The sequence below is a fragment of the Eubalaena glacialis genome, chromosome 19, assembly GCF_028564815.1.
Source record: "Eubalaena glacialis isolate mEubGla1 chromosome 19, mEubGla1.1.hap2.+ XY, whole genome shotgun sequence".
Lineage (NCBI taxonomy): Eukaryota > Metazoa > Chordata > Mammalia > Artiodactyla > Balaenidae > Eubalaena > Eubalaena glacialis.
The window spans coordinates 40,287,449-40,305,284 of NC_083734.1; the positions used below are offsets into that span (position 1 = coordinate 40,287,449).

Sequence of the window (17,836 nt, forward strand, 5' to 3'; positions counted from 1 at the left end):
CACTGCATTGGGAGCGTGGAGTCTTAACCACTGGACCACCAGGGAAGTCCCATCCTGTCACTTTTTTTTACATGGCATAATTATAAACCTCAGTCATCAGTTTACCTTCCTGGATGAAATATAATTTTATTATCCATTTTAGAATATTGCATTCATAGAACTACAGCAGTTTAGATCCATGTAATTATAGATTAGGTTTATGCTGACACTGAAGCAGAAAATCTCCCAGATCCCAGTGGCTTAATCCAGTAGAATTTTTTTTTTTCCCGTGAGTACAATTGAGGTGGTGAGAAGGTGATGCTCTACTCTAGGGACCCAAGTTTATAGAGGTTCTGCCATCTTCAGGCTGGGTCTTCCAATGTTGCCTAAGATATTGGCCACCAGTTGACTTATAGGAGAAGAGAGAGAAGGCTCACCAAGGGAAGTTTTTAATTGGCCTGTCCTGGAAGTGGTACGTGATACTTTCACCTACATTTTATTGGCCAGAACTCAGTCATGAGGCCACACTAACTGCATGCAATACCAGGAAATATAGTTTGTCTTTGTGCCCAGGAGAAAAAGGAAATGAATTAGGTCAACAGTCAGCCAGTCTGTTACTATCTGGGATATCCAAGTCTAATACCTTAATTGTACAGATGATGGGAGTAAAGTTCAAAAAGATAGAAGTGACTTGTCCAAGGTATACTTATTGTCAGAGTGGTGACTACAACCCAGCTTCACAGTTATTTCCAACATATTATTTGTTTTTATCTGTAAATACTAGATTATCTTTTTTTTTTTTTTCCTGAATTACCTTTTTTTTTTTTTTTTTATCCCCCTGGCCCACTGGCACGCAGGTTCCCTGACCAGGGATTGAACCTGTGCCCCCTACAGTGGAAGCACGGAGTCTTAACCACTGGACCACCAGGGAAGTCCCTAGATTGAGTATCTTTAAAAGAGAAGTACTCCCTCCTTTAAACATAGCTATAATGCTATTATCATACATCTTCAGAAATCAATAGTAATTCCTTAATATTACAGAGTTGTATTGTTGCTGTTTTGTCAATTTATTCACCACCACCCCCGCCCCTCCGCCCCCTGCCGCAGTTTTCCAGTTTTTTTAGCTTGCTTTGTATTCTGCTTGGTCTTCATGGGTGCTGTTGAATCTGGCTACATGTCTTTTCTAAGTTTTGGAAATTCTTGCCTGTTATCTCTTCACATATTGTTTTTGTTCCATTCTTTCTTTCCTTCTGGGATACCAATTACATGTATGTTAAAAAAATTTTTTAAAACATTCTGTGTTCTTTTCTGACGAGATTAGGTGCATTCAGGGTGGTATGGCTGTAGACTGTGTTCTTTTCTGTATTTTCTGTCTTTTTGCTTTCTGTACTTTAGTCTGGATATTTTTTTCTGATCCTTTTTCCAGACCACTAATTCTCTCTTCACGTAATTTTGATATCCTGTGAAAAGCATCCACTGGGGTGTTAGTTTTAATTACTGTTTTTCAGTTCTAGAATTTCCATTTGCTTCTTTTTTTTTTAATAGTCTAGTTCTCTGGCTTAATTCTGAGTCTTGCCTTTCATTATCTCTAATATGTTAAACATAAGTTAAAATTTTTTTTTATTATTATTATTTTTCCTTCCAGTTTTACTGAGATATAATTGACATACAGCACTGTATAAGTTTAAGGTGCACAGTATAATGATTTGACTTACATATGCCATGAAATGATGACCACAGTAAGTTCAGTGAACATCCATCATCTCATATAGATAAAAAATTAAAGAAGTAGAAAAGAAGTATTTTTCCTTGTGGTGAGAAGTCTTAGGATTTATTGTCAACACCTTTCATATATAACATACAGCAGAGTTATATTTATCACGTTGTACATTATATCCCTAGTACTTATTTATCTTATAACTGGAAGTTTGTACCTTTTGACTGTCTTCATCCAATTCCCCTCACGTTACCCTCCGTCTCTGGTAACCACAGACCTGATCTCTTTTTCTGTGAGTTTTAAATGTAATATTTAAAAATTTTATGTCTGATAACTTCATTATCTAGATCTCCTGTGAGGATTGTTTGTTTTTCTTTAGGTTTTCAGTTAAGTTATCTTACCTTGTCATTATTTACCTGGTTATATGTCGTTGAGTGGTGGGCATTGTATATGAGAAATAGTATTGATTAACTAGAGGTCTAGGACAATGGTATCTCTCTCCAGAGAATTTATATATTTGTTTTTGGGTAGGTGGTTGGGCAATGGGCACTAGCAATCCTAGAACATCTTATTCTAGTGAGAGAGTGTGAGGATTCAAAGCCGGGTTTCAGTTCCTGGGAGATTTTCTCGTAATTCTTTGATTTTACCTTTAATTTTATGTATAGCCTTTTGTGGCAACAATCCAGAGCCTGGTGGTTTACCAGACCCCTTAGGAACCTTAGAGGGCTTTTGGTGCTAGTTTTTGCTCTCTTAACCCTTTACAAGTGTTTTATTAAACACTCTGCTTAGCTTCTCAGCTTTCTTTACTAGAATCGTCAGTCATCTCCAGGGGAAAAGCAGCCCTATTACCTCTCTTGGAAGTTCTGATACACAGTTTGCTGGCATTGTTCTTTCAGTCAGCTAAAAGTTCTAGTTCTTTTTCCTGTGAGTTGTTAAGCTAGATCTGCTGTTCATCCTGTTGCCCATCTTGCCACTGTTACGAGTTTCTCTTTTTAAATTAAATGCTGACTCCGTTTCATCTTTATTTCATTTCATGTTGTTTTAGTCACTGTAGTGAATGTGTCTTTCGTTCCAGAGTCAGGCTTTGATTTTAACCATATACATTGAGGTCTTGTCATCTTCTTCCTCTCCTTCAAATTTATTTTGCCGTTTTACTTTTACCATTTGCAGCTTAAATAAAATGATTGAGGTTGGGAGACTGGGAGGGGAGTTGAAGTTTGAAATACAGATGTTTGGGATAGGTAATGGCCATCTCAGTGATTCTAAAGATCAGCCTATGGATTTGTTTGACTTAGATGAAAGTGAAGAGGATGAAGATGATTTGTTACAAAGGACTGGGAATTTCATATCCACATCAACCTCTCTTCCTAAAGGAATCTTAAAGGTGAGAATCAGTAAAATTGGGTCCAACTAATTACCTCTGAAATCCAATATACTTCACAGTTACAAATGTATGGATTCCTGTTATCTGTGGGATTAAATGTGCTTGCTGTCATTTTTCCTTGGTAAATATTTGTGTTAGGTTTTTTACCTTTTGCAAAAACAAGATTAAATTATGTTCCCAGGAATTTTTTAGGAATGTTATTTGATTCCTCCTTTTGCATTTCTTGTTCCTTCTGTTGGCACCAGCCTTGTTCATGCTGCTCTCATCTCTCGCCCAGTGCAAAGCAACAGCTTCGTGGCTAGACTCTCCACTTCCACTTTCCTTCTTCCTAAGCCGTTCTTCCTATAGTAGCCTGAGGGATCTTTTAAAAATAAAATATCATGTCCTGTCAATTTTCATTGCTCTTTGAAAACTTCTGAATTCCTTACCATAGTCTACCCTGCCCTTCACAGGATCTGGCTTTTGCCTATGTCTTCCACTTCATCTGATGCCTTTTCCTCTTATTCCTTACTCAGGCCACACAGGCCTTCTTTCTGTTTCTTGCACATGCCAAGTTCTTTCTTGCCCCTGAACCTTTGCTCTTGCTCATCCCTCCATGTGTTCTTTAAGCACTGCCAGTGGCCAACTCATTCTTTTCTGCTCACATGACGCCCTAGAAATGTCTTTCCTCGCCATCGTACCTAAAGTGGCACCTTTCTGCTCACATGATGCCCTAGAAATGTCTTTCCTTGCCATCCTATCTGAAGTGGCTTACTCTAGTTACTGTCTAACTCATCACTGTGTCTCACTTGTTCATTGTGGTAACCAAGTACCTACCCAGCACTTGCTTCAGTTAAATATATGTCAAATGAACAGTTCTCTCTTTGACATAATTTTCCCCATTATAAAATGGTAGCATGCGAATTTAGATGGGGAGAGGGGACCTTATTATGGTAAATTATTAGACAGAGTGATTCTGTCTCTCCCAACCCTGTGCAGATAATTCATTTAGCTCCTCATACGGTGAATTCACCTCCATTGAAAATGTAGTCACCACAAAAATTTATCTTCAGGGGTTACAAAGAAAACATCATATGATACTGTGTTTTTTATGTAATTGCATTTTTAATGTAGAGGAAGCCCCCGAAAAATGGATTCTTGTATGGTAAAACACTGTACTAGAATACTAGTTGGTAGCAGAGCTGTGGTCTTCTGCTTACTCTTCCAATGCACTTTCTTCTGCATTGTAAACTACTTTATAATGTCTTCATGCTTTAAAGAAAATAATGTTAACCCATTCGAATTGATAAAATTCCAGCTTTATTTTTCTGTAGATGAAGCACTGCCAGCATGCTAATGCTGAACGTCCTACTACTGCTCGGATCTCGTCTGTGCAGTTCCATCCTCGTGCACAGGTTGTGATGGTCGCTGGACTAGATAATGCTGTGTCGCTATTTCAGGTATGCATTTTTAAATGAAGACTTGTAGGGGCTTCCCTGGTGGCACAGCGGTTAAGAATCCGCCTGCCAATGCAGGGGACACAGGTTTGATCCCTGGTCCCGGAAGATCCTACATGCTGCAGAACAGCTAAGCCCATGCGCCACAACTACTGAGCCTGTGCTCTAGAGCCCGTGAGCCACAACTACTGAGCCCACGTGCCACAACTACTGAAACCCATGTGCCTAGAGCCTGTGCTCCACAACAAGAGAAGCCACCACAATGAGAAGCCCGTGCACTGCAATGAAGAGTAGCCTCCGCTCGCTGCAACTAGAGAAAGCCCGTGTGCAGCAACGAAGACCCACCGCAGCCAAAAATAAATAAAATAAATAAATTTTTAAGAGAAAGACTTGTAGTGAAAAGTGTTTACAATCAGCATACATGGTCTGTGGAAATAATCAAAAGGAATATTTTGTACTTCCTTATAGGTTGATGGAAAAACAAATCCTAAAATTCAGAGCATCTATTTGGAAAAGTTTCCAATCTTTAAAGCTTGTTTTAGTGCTAATGGAGAAAAGGTTTTAGCCACGAGTACTCACAGCAAGGTTCTTTATGTCTATGATATGCTGGCTGGAAAGCTAATTCCTGTGCATCAAGTAAGAGGTAAGGTTTCTAATGAACATATAGCTGACATGCACCCCCCTCCCCCCCAGCCCATAGTTGAGTTTGTTTAACAGTATTTACAACCACTTTTTTTCCTCCCCATAGAGTTATTAAAAATAAGGGTTTCTTTGGTTTTAGTATTTGGAAAATGTCGTGTTGTTGAGATAACATGTTTGAATGAAAAAAGTGGACTGACTTTTTACTGAGTACCTATGGGAAGAAAATCATAATTGCAAATATATATTCCCCTAGACCAGAAAAGCAGTTGCAAATACTTGGCTGTAAAATTAGCAGTTGCTGCAGCAGAAAGAACATGAGCCTGGGAGCTAAAAGACCTGGGTTCTACTTCCTTGGACAAACTATTTCACTTCTCTGATCTGAAATTTGGATGCCCTCCAGTTCTTCTGCTGTTTGTTATAATACAATTTTGGTTTACATTTAAAGGAAATAAAGCACTGCTTTTGGAATTCGTAATGTATTTTGAAGAATGAACTACTTAAAAAATACATCTTTTTTATCAGATGAAAATTTATCTTTCCTCTGCCTTATCTATTCTTCTGCATTCTCCTACTCCCATTACCTCAAAAATATAGTGACACCTTCATGATACTTTGGGAACTAAAGTCCTTGTAATGAAGTTGGTTGGGTTAACATATATCTTGAGAGGTGGTGTTGTCATATGCTACAGCTTGCTGGCAGTTTCCCTGTTAAATTGCACATCTGTGGGGCTGTAAAGGTTACAGGTTGCTCTGTACAGCCTTTTTTCTGCTAGTGGTTAAAAGTGAGTAAGGCCAACTTTAGAAACATTTATGATGTTTATTTTCAGTGTTTCCAGTCTTGTCTTTCCTGTGTTCCTGACACTTTCAGTGATCCTTTCCAAGGGGGTTTTTAATTTATCTATTTATGCTTTAAATCAGTGCTTCTCAAACATTAATGTGCATATGAATCACGTGGAGATCTTGTTAAAATGCAGACTCTGATTCTGTTGTTCTGAGGCGGGCCTGATTCTGCATTTCTAACAAGTTCTCAGATGCTGCTGATGCTACTGGTCCATGGACTTCCCTTTGAGTTGGAAAACCTTAAACTGTCTCCCCATATTGAAATAGAAAGCAACATGTAGTAGTTTTTATTCTTAAATGTCATTCCACTAATCAAAAGGAATGTGCTCTGGTCCTTCCTTGCCGTGCATCCTCTTGGGAAAAGCAAACCAGGGGTGGCTGAGATCCAGTAGTTAGTGATGTGTACTGTGGATCTGCTGGTGTGGAGGGGTGTGTATCTGATCACTGGATTCTTCTAACACATGGCATTTATCTTTGCCTTTTAATATTTTTCCTTCTCTTTCCTCAATAAGCATAACTTGGTAATAACGATAATTATAATAGTAATGGTAAATCAAATGTATTTCTTCTTGTGGTGTTATGTTATTGAATATAATTCTCAGTCTCTCGTGATTATAAAACAGTATTAATAACTCGAAATTAATTAAGGACAGTAGAACAAGGGGGAAAATTGCTGACAAGTTAGGATGTGCAAGCCTTACGTGTATATGTGAGCTCTTGGTTCTTGCAAATGCAAGTCTGAAAAATGAAGAATTCAGAATTGATGCATTCTGAAGAATTCCGCTTTGAGGGTTCCTTCCACTAACCTGTCAGGGCTTGTAAAGTGGGGTCCATGGATTCTCAAAATTCAGGGGTCTGTGAAGCTGGATAGGAAAAACATTCCATCTTTATTTTCACTAATCTCTAACTGAAATTTAGCATTTCCTTCAGTTACGAAAGTTTCAAACAACCGTTATTTTGAGAAGGGTATCATACACTTCACCAGACTGGCACACAGAAAGGTTAAGAACCACAGATTACTATTTCAAAGTCCAGAAGCAGTTTCAGTTGCATCATTTAGAAGGACAGTTCTTATATCTATATCTATCCATCTGTGCCGGGTCTTAGTTGTAGCATGCGGGATCTTTGTTGCCGCATGCGAGATCTTCATTGCGGCATGCGGGAATCTTTTAGTCGTGGCATGCGGACTCTTAGTCGTGGCATGCGGACTCTTATTTGTGGCACGCGGAATCTAGTTCCCTGACCAGGGATCGAACCCGGGCTGCCTGCATTGGGAGCACCGAGTCTTAACCACTGGACCACCAGGGAAGTCCCTAGAAGGACAGTTCCTTTTTTTTTTTTTTTAAGATTTATTTATTATTTATTTACTTAATTTTATTTTTGGCTGGATCGGGTCTTAGTTGCGGCACACGGGATCTTCGTTGAGGCATGTGGGATCTTCTCTTGCGGCGTGCAGGCTTCTCTCTAGTCGTGGTGTGCGGGGTTTCTCTCTCTAGTTGTGGTGTGTGGTGCATGGGCTCCAGAGCGCGTGGGCTCTGTAGTTTGCAGATTCAGGCTCTCTAGTTGAGGCGCGTGAGCTCAGTAGTTGCGGCGCATGGGCTTAGTTGCCCCGAGGCATGTGGGATCTTAGTTCCCTGACCAGGGATCTAACCCCTGTCCCCTGCATTGCAAGGTGGATTCTTTACCACAGGACCACCAGGGAAGTCCCAGAAGGGCAGTTCTTAAGGGAGCTGTCTTGTTCTAGGAAAACACAAAGAATTTGACCATTTGGGAGTCAAATTAATTTGTCAGGCAGCCATTTTGATTTATAGGCATATGGTCATTGCTGAGCCTTAGTTTTCTCTTTCTGTAAACTCAAGGGTTCTAAAATATTAAAAGAATTTTTTAGAAGATTGTAACTAAGCACCACCTGCCACTTGGTAAATGCTCAGTCATTGGTAACTGCTGTCATTGTTAAGAACAGCATATAATCTGTCTGATCACAGTCAGTTCACTTCCCATCCTATGGAATTTGGCTCTATTCTAATTAAATTGGCCATTCTTTTTCTTACCTATAAGTTGCTCAGCAGTTGACCTAAAAATCTCATTCCTGGGACTTCCTGGCGGTCCAGTGGTTAAGACTCCGTGCTTCCAATGCAGGGGGCGTGGGTTCGATCCCTGGTCTGGGAACTAAGATCCCACATGCTGTGTGGGGTGGCCAAAAAAAAAACCAAAAAACTCATTCCCTAATCTATAGAAACATTTACACCTGACATCTTTAAAGCTCTATATCTTCTTTCTCAAGGCCATGTTATAAATTTTGTCTGACTTCTGTTTTGAAAGGTCTAGCTTTTATAAAAAGCAATTGTAATATTGATATTAGCATTTATTATCACTATTCTTTTGTGAAGTCAAAAGTAAAATGCTATGTACATATAACTGGTGTACAGTACACTGTAAGGTTTGGATAAAAATATGGTAATCTTTCTTATTTTTCCAATTAATTGATAAAGTAACTTTGTCCTTATTTGTTGGAAGTCTAGTATTTCCTTCTTGAAGACAACCCCCTTTCCTGAATTACCCCCAAACAACAAGCTTACTCAGGCCAAAAACATAAGGTCTTTCACTGCAGGCAGAGAGCAGTGGACTGTGTAAAGAGTCCTCTGGCATTTTGCCTCTGTTGCTGCCATCCTGGGTCTGTGTTCACACTGGTCCCACACAGTATGAGGGAAGTTTGTTTACTGTTGCCCTTGTGACACCTGTGCAGTCTGCAGTCCTCCAGGACTGTGGTGGTGCCCAGCTGTAGGCTCCAAGGTGAACACTTTGAGTTCTGTCTTGCATTCCCATTGTGCTCTTAGGATTGGGTCTGGAGGGGTTTCCAGAACTAACCTCCCTTCTCTGCTTCATCATGTAATGATATTTTCCCTATGTTTGGAGCTGTTTCTTTCTGTATGCTGTAGTCAGTATATAATGTTTGCCCAAAATTTGGGATGAATATTACCCTTAGTAGGACTAGAGTCATTGTGAAGAAGATGGTCATCCCTAGCAGAAGTAACCCTAGTGACTGGAAATATGTGTCTGGATTGATTCCAGTCAAGGAAGCTAGGATGTAGTCTCTTGGTGGGTGGGGCTAGAGTGGGAGGCCCAGTTTTGTAGTATTGTGAACCATCTAGACAAAGACTGTTACTAGCACAGAGATGGTCTGTGGGACCTTCAACTATCATTTTCCTGGGGGGGGGAACAAGAACTCTTCACTGGATTTTTCTAAATTCTTTTTTCTGATTAATATTCTAACTTAGCGATATGTTCACATGGTGCAAAAGTCCAATACGTACAAATGAGTGGATAGTGAAAATTCTCTTCTGCTCTGTCACCCTGGAATCGTAGCTAGTTATTCTTATGTATCCTTTCTATTAGGCAACTTGTTAATGGGTAAGTTGGCTCTATAAGCAATTTAATATCAGAAGGGTCTCCTGCATAGTCAGTATGAGCCTTTTAGGCATGGGAAAGGAACATGTCCCATTATAAATAAGTAAATTGACATCTGGTCTATATACTTAGCTCATGTGATTCGGTTACGTGAGTCTTGAGAAGCTAATCAACTCTTGGATACACTACTGACACATGGTTTTGGTTTGTTTTTTCTTTTTGATCCACAAAGTTAAGAATTAGACTCCCATTCATCATGGGGTGTTTAGTAGGTGGCTAGCAACTAGTTTCTGCATGTTACTGTGTTTTAGCTGTCTCTGTGGCAGTGTATTTTCCTTCTGGTGATGAACGTTTTGACAGAGAAGTATAATTTATCCTTTTAGTTACTTACAGGTATTACTGTTTACATTTGGAAAATTAGTCGATAACTTTACTGGTTGGAGAGCTGGCTCTCAGGCCTGTAATTAGAAAGGTGAATGTTAACCAAGACAAAGAACAGAAGTTTGCTAAGCATTTTGTAGTGACCTTATATTTCAGTCATAATCAATGATGCATGGGGTCAGACTTATTCAGAGTCTGAGCCCACGTTTTATTTAAGGCACTTAAAAAGTAAGAAACTCTCAATTGTCAGTGAAAGCTTTACTGCAAACCATTAATCCTTATTGATTCATCTCCTTTCTTAGGTTTGAAGGAGAAGATAGTGAGGAGCTTCGAAGTCTCCCCAGATGGGTCCTTTTTGCTTATAAATGGTGTTGCTGGATATTTTCACTTGCTGTCAATGAAGGTGAACCATTATTAGCTGTTGCTTGTTCTTCTAGGATAAGACATTAGTGTAGGGATGGTCTTGAACCATAACTCATGGTGTCCTTAAATCTGCATCTCAAGTAGAGGAACATATTGAGACTTGGGGAGAAGTTGTGGGCAGTTGGGGAAGAATTTTTTTTTTGAGGGTAGGGAAAAACAAAGTTGAGTAGGTGGTACAAAATAGAGAACCAGATTGCTTTTATTCTGCACATTGTGATTCTTCTTTGCAGCGCCTAACAATTTGATAAATGATATTTATTGTTCTTCCAGACCAAAGAGCTAATTGGTAGTATGAAAATTAATGGAAGGATTGCAGCATCCACATTCTCTTCAGATAGTAAGAAAGTATATGCATCTTCGGGTAAGTTAAGTTAATGACAAGATGATGCAAAGCTTCTTTGAAGCTTTGGATGTGTTTAAATATCAACTTTAACCAAAACTGGGTTTGATTTTAGACTTTTTTGTGTTAGTAAGAAAATCATTTTTATTTTTACAATTCATTTTTCATTGCTGTTTGCCTTCTCATTTACTAACTAGTAATGGTGAAGGGTTAACCACTTAACATGCACTGTTTGGGGAAAAGATGGGAAGAAAATGCATTTTATTTAATTAATTAATTAATTTTTGACTATGTTGGGTCTTCGTTGCCGCGTGGGCTTTCTCTAGTTGCGGCGAGCGGGGTCTGCTCTTCATTGCAGTGCGTGGGCTTCTCACTGCAGTGGCTTCTCTTGTTGCAGAGCACGGGCTCTAGGTGCGTGGGCTTCAGTAGTTGTGGCATGCGAGCTCAGTAGTTGTGGCTCGCGGGCTCTAGAGCACAGGCTCAGTAGTTTTTGGTGCACGGGCTTAGTTGCTCTGCGGCATGTGGGATCCTCCCGGACCAGGGATCGAACCCATGTCTCCTGCATTGGCAGGCGGATTCTTTTTTTTTTTTAAATAAGATATGTGAGGTACATCCTTAACTTTTTTTTTTTTTTAATTTATTTATTTTATTTATGGCTGTGTTGGGTCTTTGTTTCTCTGCGAGGGCTTTCTCTAGTTGTGGCAAGCAGGGGCCACTCTTCATCGCGGTGCGCGGGCCTCTCACTATCGCGGCCTCTCTTGCTGCGGAGCACAGGCTCCAGACACGCAGGCTCAGTAATTGTGGCTCACGGGCCCAGTTGCTCTGCGGCATGTGGGATCTTCCCAGACCAGGGCTCGAACCCATGTCCGCTGCATTGGCAGGCAGATTCTCAACCACTGCACCACCAGGGAAGTCCCCAGAAAATGCATTTTAAAAGATGATTTATTCTGAGACTTTCTTACTTTCTTTTTGAAAGTTACTTAGAATCATCACTTCTTTTCTTTTAGCCTCTTTTGACTTGGATAATGTTTGGAATTTTATTCATTATTGACTGAAAACAATTCTGATCTCATCTGACATTTCTGTAGTACTACCGACCAACCCTTTATCATTCCTGACAGTCTCTAATCTTGTGCTTTTCTGCTGGCCTTTCTGACTGTCCTGTGACTCTTACTCCTTTTCCTAAAGGATCTTAGGGACCATCACAAGCTCAGCGTAGCTCATGCTGTTTGGTAGTGGGAGGCATTAGAGTGGTTCTGCCAGTGAGTAGTATTCTTCAATCTATTCAAAAACTTTTTTTAAAAAAAGGATTAAGTTTAGCATTAACTTTAATTTTTGTTTTGGTTTTGGCCCAGAATCAAACTTTCACAAGGTTGAGTTACTTACATTTGTATGTTTTTAATCCAATAATATAAGAATATCAGCAGCATATATAGTCCCTATTAATTAATATGCTAGGTTTTATGAGGGGTAAGGAATAAATATTGGTTCAGAGAAATAATGTTCCTAATGAAATGGCCTTTGGATCCTGGGAGAGTCAGAGTTGGGGAGAAGAGTTGAAGGGTCAGCACAGGTACTGAGATTTGGTTATATGAATTGGATATAGATGTTAAATATTTACAAATTAGGTTAGTACCATGGAGGTCTAATTTACCATAAGAAGAAAGGTCCTAAAATCAGAGAAGGAGTAATCAAAAGTTGAGCCTTGGTAAGTTAGGGGTTACCTACATTTTGATTGGTGTTCTCCCCCCTCCCCTTCCTCCTTTCCTTCTTCTGTAAGGAGTGATTTGTGTGATTGGCATCATATTGTTCATATTTATTGTTTTATATATATAAAGAATATTTTGATAGAAGGAGTGTTGAAGAAAGAATTTACCTTTTATCTTTTCAGCTGAGCCAGTTTTTTCTTTTTGTTTTTCTTGGATTAATTTTTGCTTCTTAAGTCAACATCAGCTTATGACCATGTAATACACTTGCTTTCTAGATGGTCTTCCTGCCCTTGATCCCTTCCATTCCCACTTTAGTCTGTTGCTAGCTAGGCTGATCTTTAAAGCCCTTCCTTTATTGTACCATTACCCTACAGACAGACATAAAGTTTTAAAAATTTGAGCCTATTAAATTTTTTCTAAATACATATTTTACTTCTACCTAACCTAAACCCTTATGCCAGCCTGGGAAATTTTGTTTCTTAATGAAATAGGTGAAACAGTGAGATATTGAATTCTCATTGGAAGGATAATAGTATAGAAGGGTGAACGTTAGAGCAATATCCACAGAAAAGAAAGAGATGAAATACATGAGTGAGGAGCCACCTTTGAGATGGGTATAGGGTCATTATACACATCTATAATGGGTGTGAGGAAGAGGGTGATCATCAATATTGAGTGTATAGGAGAGAGAAAAAAGAAGGAGGACTGATTTTGGCAATTAGATGGCCATTTCTATCATGAAAATATTTGTGTTCTCATCAGATTTAATATCCTTTATCTTTCACACATTCTCCCTTCTCTAAACTATTTGTGCTTATTACTCACAATAAATTATCCATACCTCCTTAGTTAAATTATAAATTCCTTTTGGTCTGGATCAGTTCATTCATCATTTCCTCCTCTGTTGTCAACTTCATCATCAGTTTGATATCTAAATCACCTAGCCTTACATGTTAGGTACTCTGATACCTCTTGATAGATGTTGGAAAACCTTTGCTGATGGGTTTTTTGTTTTTTCAAGTTTTGCGCCAATAATTTATGTGAGTGAAATGTAGAAACTTTTTCTAAAGTTCAACTCAAGCCAAGAGTTTGTGATTTTCACTCTAAACCTAAAGATATTGTTTATTAATGACTAATGAGGATGTAGTTTTCTATATATGGAAATGTATAGAAGAAACATTTTTAGGCCAGTTTTCTAGACTTAGGGCAATTATAGTATACAGTAGGTCTTTATTTGTAGTATCTTGTACCATTAAAGAGGGACTAAGAATGGTCAGTTCACTTGCCTTTCGAGTTTAAAACAAAATTAACCAAACCCATTTTTTGGCTGTTTCATTCAGGGGATGGAGACGTTTATGTTTGGGATGTGAACTCTAGGAAGTGCCTTAACAGATTTGTTGATGAAGGCAGTTTATATGGATTAAGCATTGCCACATCTAGGAATGGACAGTATGTGGCTTGTGGGTAAGTAAACTGAGGTTCTGGTAACCTTTAATCACCTTTTGCTAATGAGAAAATATTAAAGAATTGAGGGGCTTCCCTGGTGGCGCAGTGGTTAAGAATCCGCCTGCCAATGCAGGGGACACGGGTTCAAGCCCTGGTCCGGGAAGATCCACATGCCGCGGAGCAACTAAGCCCGTGCGCCACAACTACTGATCCTGTGCTCTAGAGCCCACGAGCCACAACTACTGAAGCCCGTGTGCCTAGAGCCCCTGCTCCTCAACAAGAGAAGCCACCGCAAGGAGAAGCCCGCGCACTGCAACGAAGAGTAGCTCCCGCTTGCCGCAACCAGAGAAAGCCCATGCGCAGCAACAAAGACCCAACGTAGCCAAAGATAAAATAAATAAATTTATAAAAAGAAAAAAAAAAAGAATTGAATATACTAGATGGTGCCTAGTAGTTCTGTTTATAAACTAGTAATATGAAATTGATAAACCCAGGTCTTACATTTTATTGTCTTAATAATATTTGTTAATATTTGTGTTTAATAATATTAAGGGCAGTTTTTCAGCTCTTTAGCAAAGAAAATACTAGACTACCTTATTATGTTATGGTATGTTTTCTTACGTTTGAAATATTTGTTTGATTTAAGTCTTAAAGATACTTAAAGCATTTTTGCCTTTAGTTAGCTAGCTAGGTGGTATAAACCAAAAACATGTTTTTTGGGAACACTGTTGTTAGTATTATAGAGACTTTGAAAATATTATCTAGAACATGTTATTGTGTCATTGCTGAAAAAAATGGTTATTACACTGGGGAAAAGATGGCTTTATTGTCCTACTTGATTTTAAAGATGCAGGGTGGGAGGAGGGGGTATTGGATACTTACCTGTAATTCTAAACGATTTTACCTACCAAATCACTAATCAGCACCTGTAATTTTAGAACTTCCAGAAGTCAATCTTTATGACTTTCTTAGACTAAACACAATTGATCCATAAAGAGATTTCAAATTCTCCCTTGGTGGGAGGTCCAGTGGGTCTTGCTGTCATAGCATACTCACCACTTTTTCTTCACTTCACTACCTCCTTCAAAGGTTAAAATTGGGGAAACTGCTTATAAATATCCCTACCACCATTTGGAAATTGGTCAGCAGCTACCTTGGGTCCTGGGAAGAAAGGAAAGTGGAACCAGGCTGTGGAGTTTGGAGGCCAGGCTGACATCATGTGGGTCTGCCATAGGCAGTAGGGTAGCCTGAGCCCAGCGCTAGAGCACTGTGCACTATGGCAGCAGTTCATGATTAGCAGGTCTTCTGAGACTAAAGCTCCTTTAGAATGAAGACTGGTATTTAAATTAATTATAAATAATTTTAAGCAGACCTGCTTTTGCCTTCATGTGGGACAAGAATAACTGCACAAACATAACCTTCACTCAAATCTGTGAAGTTAATCTTTTTCTAGTCCGTGCCTCTCTTTTTTGTATCACTTTTTATTAATCCCCTTTGAAGGGCCCAAAGAGGAAAGAATCTAATATTAGTCGTTTAAACTCATTTGATTTTAATTGCCTTTCAGTGTAATTGAATTCTGATGTGCTTGGTCAAAGACCATTATTAGGTTTTTATTGTTAAACCTGGAAAGAAAGGCCTTAACCCTTGTTAGAGGAATTTCCCATGTTATCAGACAGGCGGGGAAGAGTTGGTGGTGGAATCAGGGCAGAGGTAGGAGAAACTGAACTCACTTGACTGGTTGGCTGGCTGCTCCTTCCCTTCCTCCCACCTCCCTCTCTTTCCCCTCTCCATGTACTGGTGTGAAATTTCTCTATCCTGGCCTTTGCTGCTGGGAATTAACTCCTCCCTTGATCTCAGAATTCATCTGATAGTGTCTATTAACTCTTCTCAGTGTCCTGGCATAAAGTGGATGCTTTTGATTTACAGCTTTGCTCTGATAGGGAAATAGGGAAACTAAGAATGTTGTAAATAGAGAGGTCTTTTAGTTTACAGTATCTTTTTTTATGGCTTTGGTTAATATAAGGATTGCTGCATGTTTTTAGAAAGCTTTCACATTAATTTGTACAACATCGGTGTTAGGACATACTTGGGAAATCATTAGGGACTAACCCTTCCTGATAGGTGGGGGAGGCTGATGCTCTGAAGCATTCTGTAAGACACAACTGAAGTCATTGATAAGGAGGGGTCTTGAAGCCTGCAGTCTTACTTTTCCAGGTGCAGTGCCCTTCTCGCTCTACTGGGTAGAATCTTAGTTAAGTTGTACCTTTGCTGCATCTTTTGTGTATGCAGTAGTGTGTTTTGTGACTTCCTATCTAGTCTAGAAGTCAGTCAGTAAAAAAAAAAAAGAAATATTTGAATGCTGGCTATGTATTACAAAGCACTGTATATTAAAGAATGGGAAGGAGTTGAGACCTGGCATATTCTCTCCTTTGCATGTGACAGCTCTTTGAATACATAGACTTCAGAAGATAGCTCACTAAGTTCAGGTGGCCCCATAAGGTGACTTGGAGAATCCCCTTTATCTTGTTGCTGTTGCTTTATTTTCTCTGCTTTACAGTGAAGAAGTTAGGAGCGTCTTGTGCTGCAGTCATGGAACATCACTGGCTTGGGCTCCTGCCGTGACTGGAGTGTGCAACCTATAAACCACTTTGGGCTCTTTGTATTTTGAGAACTGTTGGTCAAAGCCATAAAAATACCTGTTTTTATATTTTCTAATCAAAGTTCTATCAGGTGGTTAGATACTTGTTGACTTTAGTCTTCATTACCTTCTTAAAAATACACAAATTAAGATTGTCTTTTTACTAGTTTCCATCTAAATAGTCTCAAACTGTGCTCTGAATAATAATTACAATAAAAAGATTTATAATATTAATAGCAAATTTTTTCAGCACTTAGTATCTGCCAAGCACTGTTTTTCATATATAGCTGTATATGTGTATTGTGTGTGTATATATATATATAAGCTACGTATGTATGTATGTGTGTATGTAAATATATGTATAGATATTTTTTCATATATAATCTAACTTAATTCTCATTTCCTACTCCATGATATTGGTACTATGATCCCTGCTTTACAGGTGGGGAAGCTGAGGCACTGTGAGATAAGTAACTTGGTTAGGGTCAGACAGTAAGTGGCAGACCCAAGATTACAAATAGTCTGGCTCCAAAGCCTGAGCTTTTAACCTTTAAAAATTTTTTTTGTTTGTTTTCTTTTTAAAAATTTTATTGAAATACAGTTGAGCTACAGTGGTGTGTTAATTTCTGCTGTACAGTAAACTGACTCAGTTATACATATATATTCTTTTTCATATTCTTTCCCATTATGGTTTATCCAAGGATATTGACTGTAGCTCCCTTTGCTATGCAGTAGGATCCTTGTTGTTTATCCATCCTGTATCTAATAGTTTGCCTCTGCTAGTCCCACACTCCCACCCCTCCCCACCCCCCCAGCCACAGGTCTGTTCTCTATGTGAGTCTGTTTCTGTTTTGTAGATATGTTCATTTGTGTCATATTTTAGATTCCACATATGTAAGTGATATAATACGGTATTTGTTTTTTTCTTTCTGACATACTTTACTTAATATGATAATCTCTGGGCCCATCCATGTTGCTGCAAATGGCATTATTTTATTCTTTTTTATGGCTGTAATATTTCATTGAATATAAATATATACCACATCCGTATCCATTCATCTGTCGACGGACATTTAGGTTGCTTCTGTGTCTTGCTTATTGTACATAGAGCTGCTCATAGCGTAGGGGTGCATGTATCTTTTTGAATTATAGTTTTGTCTGGATTGTTTTATTTTATTGAAGTATAGTTGATGTGCAATATTATGTAAGTTACAGATGTACAGTATAGTGATTCACAGTTTTAAAGTTTATACTCCATTTATAGTTATTAGAATATCGGCTATATTACCTGTGTTGTACAATATATCCTTGTAGCTTATTTTATACATAATAGTTTGTACCTCTTAAACTCCTACCCCTATATTGCCCCTAGCCGCTTCCCTCACCCCACTGGTAACCACTAGTTTGTTCTCTATATCTGTGTTTGTTTCTTTTTTGTTACATTTACGAGTTTGTTGTATTTTTTAGATTCCACATAAAAGTGTCATACAGTA

General features: G+C 38.8%; 1 protein-coding gene across 3 annotated transcripts in view; it reads left to right on the forward strand.

Moving 5' to 3' along the window:
* UTP18 (UTP18 small subunit processome component) overlaps positions 1–17,836 on the forward strand; it is a 37,883-nt gene that overhangs the window by 7,799 nt on the left and 12,248 nt on the right. For 2 of the 3 annotated variants that reach the window (XM_061174976.1, XM_061174977.1), the window contains exons 5-10: positions 2,992–3,080; positions 4,394–4,519; positions 4,985–5,159; positions 10,090–10,190; positions 10,481–10,571; positions 13,600–13,723. In XM_061174976.1, the coding sequence (XP_061030959.1) occupies positions 2,992–3,080; positions 4,394–4,519; positions 4,985–5,159; positions 10,090–10,190; positions 10,481–10,571; positions 13,600–13,723 (706 nt within the window). The remainder of the gene's footprint in view (positions 1–2,991; positions 3,081–4,393; positions 4,520–4,984; positions 5,160–10,089; positions 10,191–10,480; positions 10,572–13,599; positions 13,724–17,836) is intronic. The other variant, XM_061174978.1, reaches the window with a different exon arrangement.